The following is a 12,074-nucleotide window of genomic DNA, read 5'->3' on the forward strand; positions in this document are numbered from 1 at the left end:
TATTTTTTCCATTTTTTTCTCGCCTGTCTCAACCAGTATGTTTGAGTCTCTACATTTCCCATTTCTTCTCCCAGCCTCCTCCTCCTCCTCCTCCTCCTCCTCTTGACAGAACAGGCTGCTGTACGTGTCCTCCACTCAGAGCGAGCCCAGCATTACACAGTCAAACTGGGTCACAACCCTCTCAATGGGACGCACACTTCAGCGCTGCATCAAGGACAGCAGGAGACGTGCGCTTGTGTGTCTGCGTGTGTCTGTGTGTGTGTGTAGATTGTGCGTTCTTTTGTGCATCAATGTGCTTACGTGCAGCCATGAAACGAAAAAAGGCAGCCGAAACCTGAGGCCAATTTCAGGTCTACTTCCTCTCCAATTATCACCACCACCACCACAGATCACCCGACCACTATTGCTTCACTGTTTCCGTGGCAACCTAACCAAACAGACAACGTCCGCATATGATGTCGGTGCAGTCGGGATATTGACCGATTTTTAAACACCTCATTCTGACTAATACTACTAAATAATGAAAAGAATCAATAATGGCAGTGAGGTGACGGGTTTAGAGAAAAGCTGTGTGTGAGTGAGGGGCGACGAGAAAAGGGTGCATTAAAAGGGGGGAGAAAAAAAGATGGTGATGACCTATGTGAGGTGAGACATGAAAGTGAAAAATGTTGGGAGATGGGGAGTGATTGTAGGGGGGAGGACGGCGAGAGGAGAGGAGAGGAGGAGCAGCAGCAGAGGTGAGAGATGGAGCAAAGAGGAAAACAGAGAGATAAGGGGTGCAGATGGGTGTGTGTGGGTGGCAGGGATGGGGGGCAAATCTTGTCTGCACAATGGCAATTAGTGGCCTAATCCTCCCCCCCCTCACCTCAGAGAGCCATTACTCTCCCCTGCAAGACTAGGCCAATCAATAGCAGCCCACTCAGCCTGGGGAATGGTGCTCTGGTGTCACAGCCTATTCACTCACCATGCAGATACACACACATGGTACACATTCAAAACATGCACGCACAGGGATGAGGGAACAAATAAGGATGAAGGAGGAGAGGAGAGGAGAGGAGAGGCAGTGATCACAGAAATTCAGAACTGCTAAGCAACAGACCTCCACTCCATCTTTTCCTATCACCCCCCCTCCCTCCCTCCCCTTTTCCTTCCCATATCCTCCTCTTCCTCCTCATTCCCCATATAGAGGCAGAGCAGACTGGAGAAGACACACGGCAGACTAAATAATTAAGAGAGGATGAGGAGAAGCAGGTGAGAGGAAGGATGGGGAATACAAGAGACAAGGGTCGTCTACCGACAGCAGTGCACATCATTTCTGGACGTCCTTTATCCTCAATGTAAACCAGAGAAAACACACAAACAGCCAGTATGATTTCTCCCATCCTCTTTAACCAACACTCCACCCACCCATCCACCACCTCCTCATACACCCAGATTCCTTATCCTTCTGTTCTTCAAACACAGTAACTGCCAGCCAGACGCGGAGCCGACTCAAAGCACAAATTTCATAATCACGTTTACAATACTTCACAGCTGCTAAGGGCTCAGGGGGATGTTACATGTTTGCATTTGTTGCATATCTATTTATATTTCCTGTTATCTTCCTGTTAAAACCACAGTCAGTCATGTGTCCATAAGCCTCTTTGCTTTATCAAGCCCTCATGCCTCCCCTCTGAGATTTCCTCCCGTTCATTTTCAACCCGCTTGCTCCCATTTCCATACCAATCCGGCTCTCACCCCCTGCCTCACATCGTCATCGTACCATCTGATCGGGAGGGGAAAAAAAAATCATATACCGTATGAGGCTCAAGATTGGCACCAAGCAGGTGTAATTTCTGCCATACGCTCCTCCCCTTTCCATCTATACAGAGAGAAGATGGCCACACATGCTGGCCCTGTGGGGAGCTGGAGGAGGAGGAGGAGGAGGAGGAGGAGGAGGAGGAGGAGGAGGAGGAGGAGGAGGAGTGAAGCACAAGCCTCTGTCCCCTGAGTCGAAAATAGGCTCATCAGCTCTCGACCTGCACTTCATTAGCTGCACTGATTGTCACTTGCTTGGTGTGCAGGAGTGTGTGTGTGTGTGTATGTGGGTGGTGGTGATGGGGTTGGGAGAGGGGTGGAGGGGAAGAAATGGGAGAGAGAGGGAGGGAGAGAGGGAGAGGGAGAGAGAGAGAGAGAGAGAGGCCGTCTTAGTCCCAAGCTGCGTGTGATTAATGTGAAGCTCCTTTCTCTATCGCCTCCTATTACCAGTCCCACTCTCCCAGACTGCCTCCACACTTGACCGCTTAAAACACACACACACACACGCACACACACACACAACCAACAACAAACAAACAACCCAAGCTACGGTCAGAGGCAGGGGCCAGGTTTCCCTCTGTAGATGGCACCTTTTACATCGGCCACTGACCCAATGAAAAAGCCAAACCGGTCCACGCAGCTCGTCAGCTGGCTCTTTCATTATTCACTGGCTGGAGCGGGGAATCCCACTGCATCACTGGGCCTCGACAGAGAAACATGGCCACACAAAATGTTTCAATGCTACCAAACGGTCACGTCCGTCCGCTACCACCTCCGCCCTCTGCCAAACACGGCCAAGCGTGGCCAGCACCAGCTGGGCAGAGGGCGCTGTCCTCTCGACACTGCCAACAACTCCACCTTAAACCCTCCCCCCCCAACCCGTCTCCCTCCCCGCATGCATTACAACAACATCAGCACTTAATTAAACAGTCCATTTCACACCTGGTGTGCATAGCATTGCCCAGCCAACCCTGCATCCATATGCCACCCCACCAGTACACACAAGCCTCAACATGTACACTCTCTCTCACACACACACACACACACACACACACATGCGCACACACATGCACACACACACACACGCACCAGAGCACACAAACAACACACACACCTGCTAATACAGTCTTGGCCATGCACAACATAACGCAAGCCTGAAATTTGCATCGCTGTGTGGGGGGAGGGGACAATGCACCATGTGCATGTGTGTGTGTATGTGTGTGTAGGTGTGCGTGTGTGTGTGTGTGTGTGTGTGTGTTGCGCTGTGCCAATGAGGCAAAGGCAGATGATACAAGATGGTGGATGGGAATAAGAGGAGCACATCTCTGGGCTTTCTGCTGACTGTACACACCGTACATTATGCTTAAATGCCACTTCTCCACAGAGCAGAGTCAGAAAAGGTGTGTGAGGTTGAGAGAGAGAAGAGGGAAGCAAATTAGCCTGTTTGTGAATGTTTCAGGGACAGTCGGAGCCTGAGGGCTTTTGCCTTCAAGAAAAACACAGAGAGGGAGAGAGAGAGAGAGAGAGAGAGAGAGAGAGAGAGAGAGAGAGAGAGGGAGAGAGAGAGGGAGAGAGCAAGGTTGTCTGTGCTCCAGGCAGGCTACAGATGGAGAGGTCAGAGACACACTGCCCTGCTGTCCCAGTATGCTCTGGGCTCCCATAAACAAGGGGAGCCTCCGGCCACACGCATACACATACGCGTTGCACGCACACACACACACACACACACACACACACACACACAGGTTTTCACTTATCGACTAATTACTTCAGATTCCTCTTTTTTTCCCCAGCCAATCCATTTCATCCATCGTGTTCACCTTTCAGTCTCCCTTCCTTTCCTTCCTTCCTTCCTTCCTTCCTTTTCTCTCCAGGCAGTGTGAAACAGCTGATAAGGACGGACAGTCGTGCAAATTCTAGTGATGAGTGTGTGCGTGTGTGTCAAAGAATGTGTGAGAACTAAGAAACAAATGGGAGGATTAAACACAGATCTGCCTAATTGATCAGATATCAGCCCCCCCCCCCCGTGTGTTATCTGTGTCTTTGTGCTCACACACGGCTCCAACACTCGTTACGCATCACTTCACCTCCTTCAGTACGTAAAGCTGTTCATTTCAGCGTATACGTCTGCATGCGTGCGGGTGCAAAACTATTTCTGCAAAAAACACTGAGTCACCGCGGCGCATCGTGAACGTCACACTTCACCTCCGATCATCAACCAGAGGCGTGGAGAGGCACGAGGCTTGAGCCAAACAACATTAGTTTAGAGAATAACACCACTAGGTTCTGCACTTGACTCATCAGGAACTCCCAAGAGGAGCGCGAGTCTGAGAGAGAGACCATGAATTACAGCGCAGCCACTCGAGTCCAGCCAAAGGTGGTAATGCACTTCTGAACTGTTTCGCAAATAAACACCAAGTAAAGAGAGGAAAGAGTGATCTCCCTCTCCAACTTTCTTCTTGTTAAAAGAAGGGTTTTTTTTCTGTCCCCTCCCCTGTCATTCATTTCATGAATAATGGGTTTCTCTTTCTCTTAAGGTCACAGTGTAAATGTCTTGATTTGACACAGCAACAACAACTTCCTCAGCTTCAAAACCGAAGGGCTGACCACAGAGACAACGGCCAAGCAGACAAAAAACTGGGCCCTCGAACATAAACAAATGGAGGATGGCCCATAGAAAGAGGCGCTTCTGAGACACCTCTGTGTGAGGCATGTAGTACACAAGTGCCGCACCATTAGGAAAACAACGGTTCTGCGTGCAATGACGTCTGCCATGTCTCTTTAACATATCTTTAATCGAGCAAACAAAAACGACATTGGAGTACGCTAACTCAACTCTCCCTCTACTAAAATGTGATCTCCATGCTGCTGGACAAAGAATGGAATATAAATCTCTAAACAGTTTTAAACCAGTTCCCATAAAACCAGTTTTGGGTTCGTTTTCTTGGTTTAGGCTCCTTCATTGGACCAGGAACTCAACAGAAACCGAGACAGACAGACAGACAGAAGGCTAGAGAGGTTGAGTCAAAGTTGACAGCAGGCTGGAACATGCTAAGACACCACGAGGCAAAGACAACTGTTTGCATGTGTGTGTGTGTGTGTGTGTGTGTGTGTGTGTGAGTGTCTCTGTGAGTGTTGCCTATAAATACGGGCTCTGCAGACAGGGAGGAGGCTGGAGCGGCAGGGGGTCCCATACCTCTCTACCCACCCTGTTGCTGGCTCTGCTAACACAGGCTGAGCCGCCCCCTAATGTCTGATGGCTGACTCAACCACACATCACCACGGCCTACACTAGCCGGGACACGCAGACCGACAGCTCACCTAAAAACTTTTTTTTTTTTGTTTTTTTAGCATTTAATATGAGGGTGGTAAGGCTTTATCAGACACAGACAGAGGCCGCGTGTCATTCTCACCTTGCAAACATACACACACATACACAGACAAGTGGAAAAACAGAACTAAATACCACTTTTTCTTGTGTTTCTGTCGATATCACATACATTTGTGGAAGTGTATGAGAAATGTAGGGGTTCTGGGTCATCAGGGAAATTCCTGTTTTCCAATACCCAATCCAGTGTCTGTACCATATAACCCCGCCCCCTCCTCCCTTACTAGGAGACAACAATTACAGTGTTCTCCAGCCAAACAGAAATAAAAATGAACTTTGGGAGTTTATTTTTCTTTTGGAGCGAGACAGAATCTGGCATTTGGGGCTGAGGGAGTCAAAGGAGATGAAGGGGAGAAGGATTAAGAGAAGGGAGGTGAGAAGTGGCTGGAGCCTGACTGTATGTTCTGTCTCCCTCCCTCCCTCCCTCCCTCCCTCCCTCCCTTCCTCCCTCCCTGGGTAATAAATAATTTGCTTGGTTCTGGGTCCCAGGCTGCAGCGTGCTTTGGAACAAGGTGTCCAGGGACAGATATTAAGGAGGGAAACGTCTGATATAAGAGCAGGAGCAAGGGTGGACAGCTTGCTGGGCTTCTATGGAGCCAAAAGCATAAAGCCATAACTACCCAAACATCCACAGTTGCCATCACAATGACTCTACATCCACAATACGATGTTTCCATGTCAAAAGTGCACAAGCAAGCATTAGTGTTTCCTTCCATCCTGTACCGATTTATCCTCCACATGAGCGTGACATGGGGCGAAAGGCCAGTCGCCAGTCCATCGCAGGGCTAACAACAACAAACCACTCACATCTAAGGTCAACTTGTGTGAGTGTCCAGTTAACATAATCCCAAGTTTTGCATGTGTTTGAAGGAAAGCCAGAGAAACACAGGGAGAACATGCAAAACTCCACAAAGAAAGGCCACCGGTCAAACCAGGACTCGAACCGGTGACCCTCTTGCTATGAGCCAACAAGGCTAGCCACTGGGCCACCCTGTGCGGTACAGTTCTGAATCAGAAAAATGTGGGTTTTTTTTAAATGTATTCTATTCTATGTTAATTGTGTAGTTAGAAGTTTCAAGAAAATCCTTCTGATTCCAGAAGCGACAAAGGAATAATCAGTGTGTTACGGTATTATGTTAATAAATTGAACACAATTACCACATTTCTACCTTTTTGAACAGTCACGTTCGAGCCTTTAAAGGGATTCTTCATACACACACCACACACACGAATTGATTTTTGTGTGAAATTCACACGACACAGCCGCAGCGAGATGCTATCGTGGCGTAGACACCAATAAGGAAGACGGTGTGAAACTGATCCAAGTGACAAGTACACTAAAGCATGTATGTGCTCACACACACACACACACACACACACACACACAGCACATTAAGTGGGTCAGCTAGAGTGGTTTCCTCTCCGTCCTCTTCATCTCCAGGGACACTAACTAACTCAATGCTGCGTGGATATCACTTGTTTGCCATTAGCAGTTGTGTGCCCAGCATCACATACAGGACACACAGGATGTTTGTACACACGACGACACACAGAAGGCACAGAGTCCATCAGATTAACACGTGAGCGTCAGAGCGCTTGGATTTGAACAACATCAGCGAGGGTTACGTTAAAGTATTTAAACCTGTCAAAAATTGAACACATTAATAGTTAGTTCCATCACCCAATCAACACAACGATACAAACACACTTGTACGAAACTGCAAAACAACAATCAACATTTTATTATAATTCAGGCCAGAGCCGAAATTACAAATCAGCCTATCCCTCAACGCTGTGTGGCTTTACCTCTGGGTTCTTCAGCCTGTTTTGCCAGTTTACGAAGGGCCGCGGCGAATCCAGAGTGGGCAGACTGGGTAGCCGGGCTTCCATTGGCTACAATAGAACCGTTCAGAGGTGACGGGGTGAGGGGGCTGACCGTCACCGTGGTACGAGTCGCCGTGGAGATCATTCCTAAAGATGGTGACTTTGGCTCATGGCTCATGCCTACAAAATGTACAAAGAGGAAGAGAATGGGAAAGGTTTAATATCCACTGCTGCCGCTACGTCCTGTATGCAATCACACATAAACCTACAAGACATGGAAAGACCAGTGAAGAAGACAGAGACCCTGTTTCCTCGGACACAGAGACAGTGAGGAGCGGAGTGTGGTTCTGGGTGTCTGCTTGTGACAGCTGGGATGGATGGGGATTGGTGGAGTTAAAGGGGGCAGAGGGGCTTTGCTTGTATGGCTCGGGGTCAGGGGTGAGAGGTTAGAAGGGCGGGGGTCAAACCTTCCTTCACTCAAAATGCCCCCAGTCTGGTTGTGTGTGTGTCTGCAGGAGGATCATGGTCACAGAGTTTACACAACAGCCACACAACCACACATTTCCTGTTTCCTGCTAAAACCAGCGTCCAGCGCTCAAACACTGACTTTTATCCACTGGGTATAAAACACTCCCAGCACATACATAACAATACGACAGCAACACAGAGGAGGATTTATTATTTCACGCGTCTTTCTGGATTCAGTTCTGTGAAAGCATGGCGGCGGGTGGAGAGGAAGAAGAGGGTGAGGACAGAGTGTTGAGACGGCTGTCCCCTTCCCTTCCTGTGTTTGTGTGCACTGAAAGGTGACACCGTGTTGACAGCCCCTCAGTCACCAAAATCCTTGCATACCATAATAGTCTGTGATTGCCCTCAGTGCTCAGGCGAAACATGTCCACCCATTCACTCACTCACTCACTCACTCACTCACTCACAGTGAGGGTGGCCAAGATGACAAAGTGAGATCAGAATTGAGTGTATGCAACGTGGTCACTTATAAGCAATGTGTGGCCCATGATTATGTTAATTATTTTAACGATAATCATATACGCAGACATCACAATATCTCTCAAACTAGAGAATACAAGACTTCCATAAGAACTCCCAAAAAGGAGTAAAAAGACTAATTTAATTATTATAATTGTCGAGCGTGCACCATACCTTACAAGCCTAACCAAAACACACAGCTACTGTACCTAATACAACAGTGTCGACGAGGGGGGGGGGGGGTCTAAGCATGAAATCAAGTTGTTTTTTTAAAAATCACATTCACTTTTTATCCACATGTAACTGCCGCTGCGGGAGCACTGAAAAGCTATTTTTGGAAAATGGGTCCCTGAGTGGGAAAAATCTCAAAACGCCACTCTTGCGTTTTCATGTATACAACCAACGCTGTCATAGTCCCACTTTTTGTTTGTTTGCATTCGCAGTTGCTGATCTTCATCGACATCATCATTGTGTTTGCAAACCGATCGGTCTGTTCGCTTAATGACATCTATCATATTCTTTCCTGAGTCCTTGCTGGCTCTCTCTCTGTAACGTATACTTATTAGAATAAAGCGTCACGGCGCACATGCTCATACTGTAACAGCGAGTGAGAGAGTGAATAACATTCCCGACACCTCTGAAAGTGTCCTGCCACTACCCTCCCGATCACCCAGTGCACTCCCAATGAACCCAGCGCACAATTAATGACGGGATCAACAATGACTACTGTCTGAACGACACACAGTGGACCATTGAGGGACTGGCAAACAGCACGCACACACACACACACACACACTCACACACACGCACGCACACACCAGCTGTCCACTCCTGTAATGTGACTTTGTCAAAGCACACGAGTGCTGCTCCTCCTCCTCCTCCTCCTCTTTTCAGAGAAAGTCAGAGAAGAGAGTTAAAGAGAAACTTTTTAAAACAGAAACTGACATACTATATATACACACACACACACACAAAACCACAGCACTAAGAGAAAGACAAGAAGGTAACACACACACACACACACACAGAGAGAGAGAAGACAGGAACACAGCTCGACAAATACAGGCAGAGGCACGGACATCCGGAGGTCTGGCAGCAGTTCGTGACCCCCTCCCCTCACAGATTAAAAGCGTGGTCAAAGCTTCTTACTGCACAATGGAATGGAGCCGCCTGGATCCCCCATGGCTGCATCTTCACACTGATCCCAGCCCAGCACACACCGGCAGCCACCGACAGGACGCAAACCATCTTCCTGCTCCTCTCTCTCTCTCTCTCTCTCTCCCTCCCTCTCTCCGTCTATATCTCCACTTGCCCGTCTACCCCTCTTTCCCTCCCCGCCTGTCTTCCTGCCTCTTGCAGTGCCGCTCACAAAGACCGTTTAGAGCTTATCTAACAAAGCAACACACCACACACGCTGCTGCTGCTGCTGCCTATCTCTCCCCTCCTTACTCTAGCTCTCGCTCTCTCTCTAAGTGAGAAAACAGAAATTCTTAGCCTAGCAGCTGCTGCGATGTCACATGACCTCACCACCCCCCACACTCCCACCACTTCCCTCCCTCCCTCCCTCCCTCCTCACACTCTCCCTCCTCCTCCCCCTCTCTCAACCTATAATTCCTCAGCCATTTGTAGATAACAGACACAGGCATGCATGCCCTGCCAAGGCAAGCTAGAGGAGGGGGAGGGGAGAGGAGAGGAGAGAAGGGGAGAGGAGAGGAGAGGAGGGTGTTGAGCCGGTCACTACGTCTGACCCCATTACTCGGGAGTGACAGGCAGTGTATATGCATGCATGTGTGCATGTACATAAACCAATGAATGGGTTGGGTTAACTATGCGAGGCAGCCTTCTCCTCTTGACCGAAACAGAAAGACAAGGGCAGACAAAGGAAGAGGACGTGTCCTGGCCTGTGTCAAGCTCGACAGCATAAGAAGAAGAAAAACAACAAAAAAAAAAAACACACACAACAGTTTGTGTCAACATAGCCGCCAGTTCGGCTCACTTATACGACTGTTGTTTAATCGTTGAAAACTAAAGTGAAGAAATAAAAAAAGTGAGGAGTTCATTTCGTTCTAAATCAACTATTGCCATCTCCCACCAACAAGGAAGTGCTACACCAAGAATGAGGAATGTGCGATCAAAATGTTACAGTACAGTGAACACACACACACACACACACACACAGACACACACAGACTACATGCAAACACATGCAATGTAATTCCAAGGAGTTGATCTCAGGTTGGAGGAGACTAATGTGCAGTAGTGGTTTGGACAGCTCAGGAAAAGGATGAAAGTGTGGGTTTGACTTCCCCTCCGTCTGCCCTGTTGTCATAGCAGGGGCGAGAATGAGTCGTTTCTTTAGTCAGTTCCTCCTTCCGTCACTCGTTCACTCGTTCAGAGCGGCGAGGGAGTGAGTGAGTAAGAGAGATGACAAGGACGGAGCTTATCTTTTGGGGCTGAAGCCACACGGTGGCCAGCACGGTGCCAAAGGTCACCCTTTTTTTTTTCCCAACAGAAAAGCTCTGTTCTGGTCTGAGACTCTCTCTCTCTTCTCTGTGCCCTTTTCCTGTCTGGCATCATGAAGATCAAACTGCTGGGTTTAAAAAAAAAAGAAAAGAAAAGTGTCTCTGCTTTCTGCGTGGACGTTTACACGTCTGATGAAGCAGCTGTAGCATCACACCATATCATGGCAGTGGGATTACAGGTGCTAACATCCATTGTCATTGTTAAAAGCAGCTGTTTTACAGCAGAATGACAACAGTGTTTCAGCTCTCGTTCAGACGTAATCTGACCTGACCCTCCACATAAACACGTGCTACACTCATATCGTCCGTGTGTGCGCTCGCTGGTGTAAACAGGAAGCAGGTTTTCAACTCCGTTTCGGGAAAATACAAACAAGGATGGAACAATAGTGGAAAGTCAGCTCGGGGGATTAGCGTAAAGAGGAGAGTGGCAACAAAGCGTTGTGTTTACCGCCGCTAGTTGAGTGTTGAGTGATAAGAGCCAATCAGGAAGTGAAAGTGTGAAACTTGCGCGGTCATTCTCAAACGTCTCAGTTTCTGCACGATCGTGCGACAAAAGGCTGCCCCAGAGTTTTCGGAAATAAAGCGGGTAACAGCAGAATTCCCAAACTTCCGAGTGTGAGGGGATCGAACGCTCCGGAGTGTCGGCATAGCAGATGTGATGTCCATTATCTGTCCAAAAAAAGACAAGTGACCTCCAAGAGGAGCATGATTAAAGGAATTACTACTTCAAGGCAATGCAAATCAGAGATAATGTGTGTACAAGTAGAAGCTTTCCATTTCTTCTTTCATACCCGGAAAGGCCGTGCAAATCTATGCTCTTATTTCTGAGTAAGTAATGATGATGTATGCAAACCAGGAAGAGTAATGTCATGAATTTCCAGATAAGTGAGCCTGCCTCCACCTCTCTGAACATCACACGGCTGCAACACACTCTCTCAGCGCTTTATCAAACCTCTGCCGTCGTGTTCTGCAAATATCCAGCAGATGGCACCATCTCCCAGTCAATGGGAAGGAGTCCCACGTTAATGAAGCAGCATATGGCTGGTCATTTCATCCAGTGATACACAGAAAGGGGAAACTGGATTTCAAAGAAAGATTTTTTGTAATGCGCTATGAAAGCGTGTATATCCGTGCGAGGTTTATGTTTTCACCTTACAGGAAAACATTTGATCTCTTTAATAAAAAAGAAAAAGAAGTTGTCACAGACGAACCCTGAGCACCTAACTTCCTGATGCAATTAACCCCGCGAATGCTGTTACGCCCTCGGGGAAAACAAAGCAAAACCCTGACGGAACAAAAAACAAGAAAAAATAAAAAGGAATGCAGATTACAGCAAACCACATACAAACATGATCCGCCCACACACACATACACACGCACGCACACACACACACACACACACACACAAAGGGCAGATTGACTGCTAAATGGCATACAGTAAAACACACAGTTTTAACACCCTGCTGGGAGTAAAGCCGATCATGGACTCTTTAGTCATACAAACACACTGACACACACAGTGTTCCACCCTGTGGCTGGTTGGAATGCAGATTACT

The 12,074-nt window shown here is 48.0% G+C and overlaps 1 protein-coding gene across 2 annotated transcripts in view; it reads right to left on the reverse strand.

Annotated features, from left to right (window-relative positions):
* The window catches only part of gse1b (Gse1 coiled-coil protein b), a 162,578-nt gene that overhangs the window by 18,676 nt on the left and 131,828 nt on the right, over positions 1-12,074 (reverse strand). For both annotated transcript variants that reach the window (XM_058628567.1, XM_058628566.1), the window contains exon 3: positions 6,992-7,189. In XM_058628567.1, the coding sequence (XP_058484550.1) occupies positions 6,992-7,189 (198 nt within the window). The remainder of the gene's footprint in view (positions 1-6,991; positions 7,190-12,074) is intronic.

This window comes from Solea solea, chromosome 5 (assembly GCF_958295425.1).
Source record: "Solea solea chromosome 5, fSolSol10.1, whole genome shotgun sequence".
NCBI classification, from domain to species: domain Eukaryota; kingdom Metazoa; phylum Chordata; class Actinopteri; order Pleuronectiformes; family Soleidae; genus Solea; species Solea solea.